Below are 604 nucleotides of genomic sequence, written 5' to 3'. Positions count from 1 at the left end.
AACCACCTCCAATGGGTCGCCTCCAGAGTAGCTGAAGGCCGTGGTCATTCCAGATGACCGATCTACCAATGGTCCCTTGTTTGACGAGCGCCTGTGGGTCGATTGAACTACCAGATTTCCCGGCACGTCTTTACGGACGTTCTAACGCCAACATGATCGACCTTGATTTCTCGTGCGATAACGGTCACTTCGGACCCAACACATGCCCCCAGCCAGGTAATTCCGCAATCGAACGTTCCATAGTACCACTGTCCATAGTACTCCGTTCCTTCAGCCTCTTCGTGTTTGCGCAGCCCGTCCGACGGCGAGAACAGACTCCTATCGCGGGATACGCTATTGGGTCGCGGTAGTGTCGGCAATGGTAGGTCCGCGAACGCTACAGCCGGGNGTGGATGGAAACCGGCTAACAAGGGCAATATTGAAAGGTTGAAGGACCATCCCTTCCTGGCCGTCCGGTGGTCTGCGTCCCTTGGGACAGCATCCTGTGCGCACTGCTTTGCGCTGCCCCGGTGGAGCAGGGCCGGGGGAACAGAAGGCAATAACCACATGCTAGACGACCTCATCCTAAGGGTTCCAAACGTAGGACGAAGATGTGCGATGACAT

The 604-nt window shown here is 56.2% G+C and overlaps 1 protein-coding gene across 1 annotated transcript in view; it reads right to left on the bottom strand.

The window, feature by feature from the left end:
* The window catches only part of ASPSYDRAFT_52110 (uncharacterized protein), a 999-nt gene that overhangs the window by 311 nt on the left and 84 nt on the right, over positions 1–604 (bottom strand). The window contains exons 1-2 of the mRNA XM_040848431.1: positions 139–604; positions 1–91 (exon numbers count right to left, since the gene is read on the bottom strand). The exon at positions 1–91 is cut by the window's left edge and continues 152 nt beyond it; the exon at positions 139–604 is cut by the window's right edge and continues 84 nt beyond it. Of these exons, the coding sequence (XP_040696050.1) occupies positions 1–91; positions 139–548 (501 nt within the window). The 5' untranslated portion in view covers positions 549–604. The remainder of the gene's footprint in view (positions 92–138) is intronic.

This window comes from Aspergillus sydowii (genome assembly GCF_001890705.1).
Source record: "Aspergillus sydowii CBS 593.65 unplaced genomic scaffold ASPSYscaffold_22, whole genome shotgun sequence".
Classification (NCBI taxonomy): domain Eukaryota; kingdom Fungi; phylum Ascomycota; class Eurotiomycetes; order Eurotiales; family Aspergillaceae; genus Aspergillus; species Aspergillus sydowii.
This window is presented reverse-complemented; position numbering and strand designations above follow the sequence as displayed.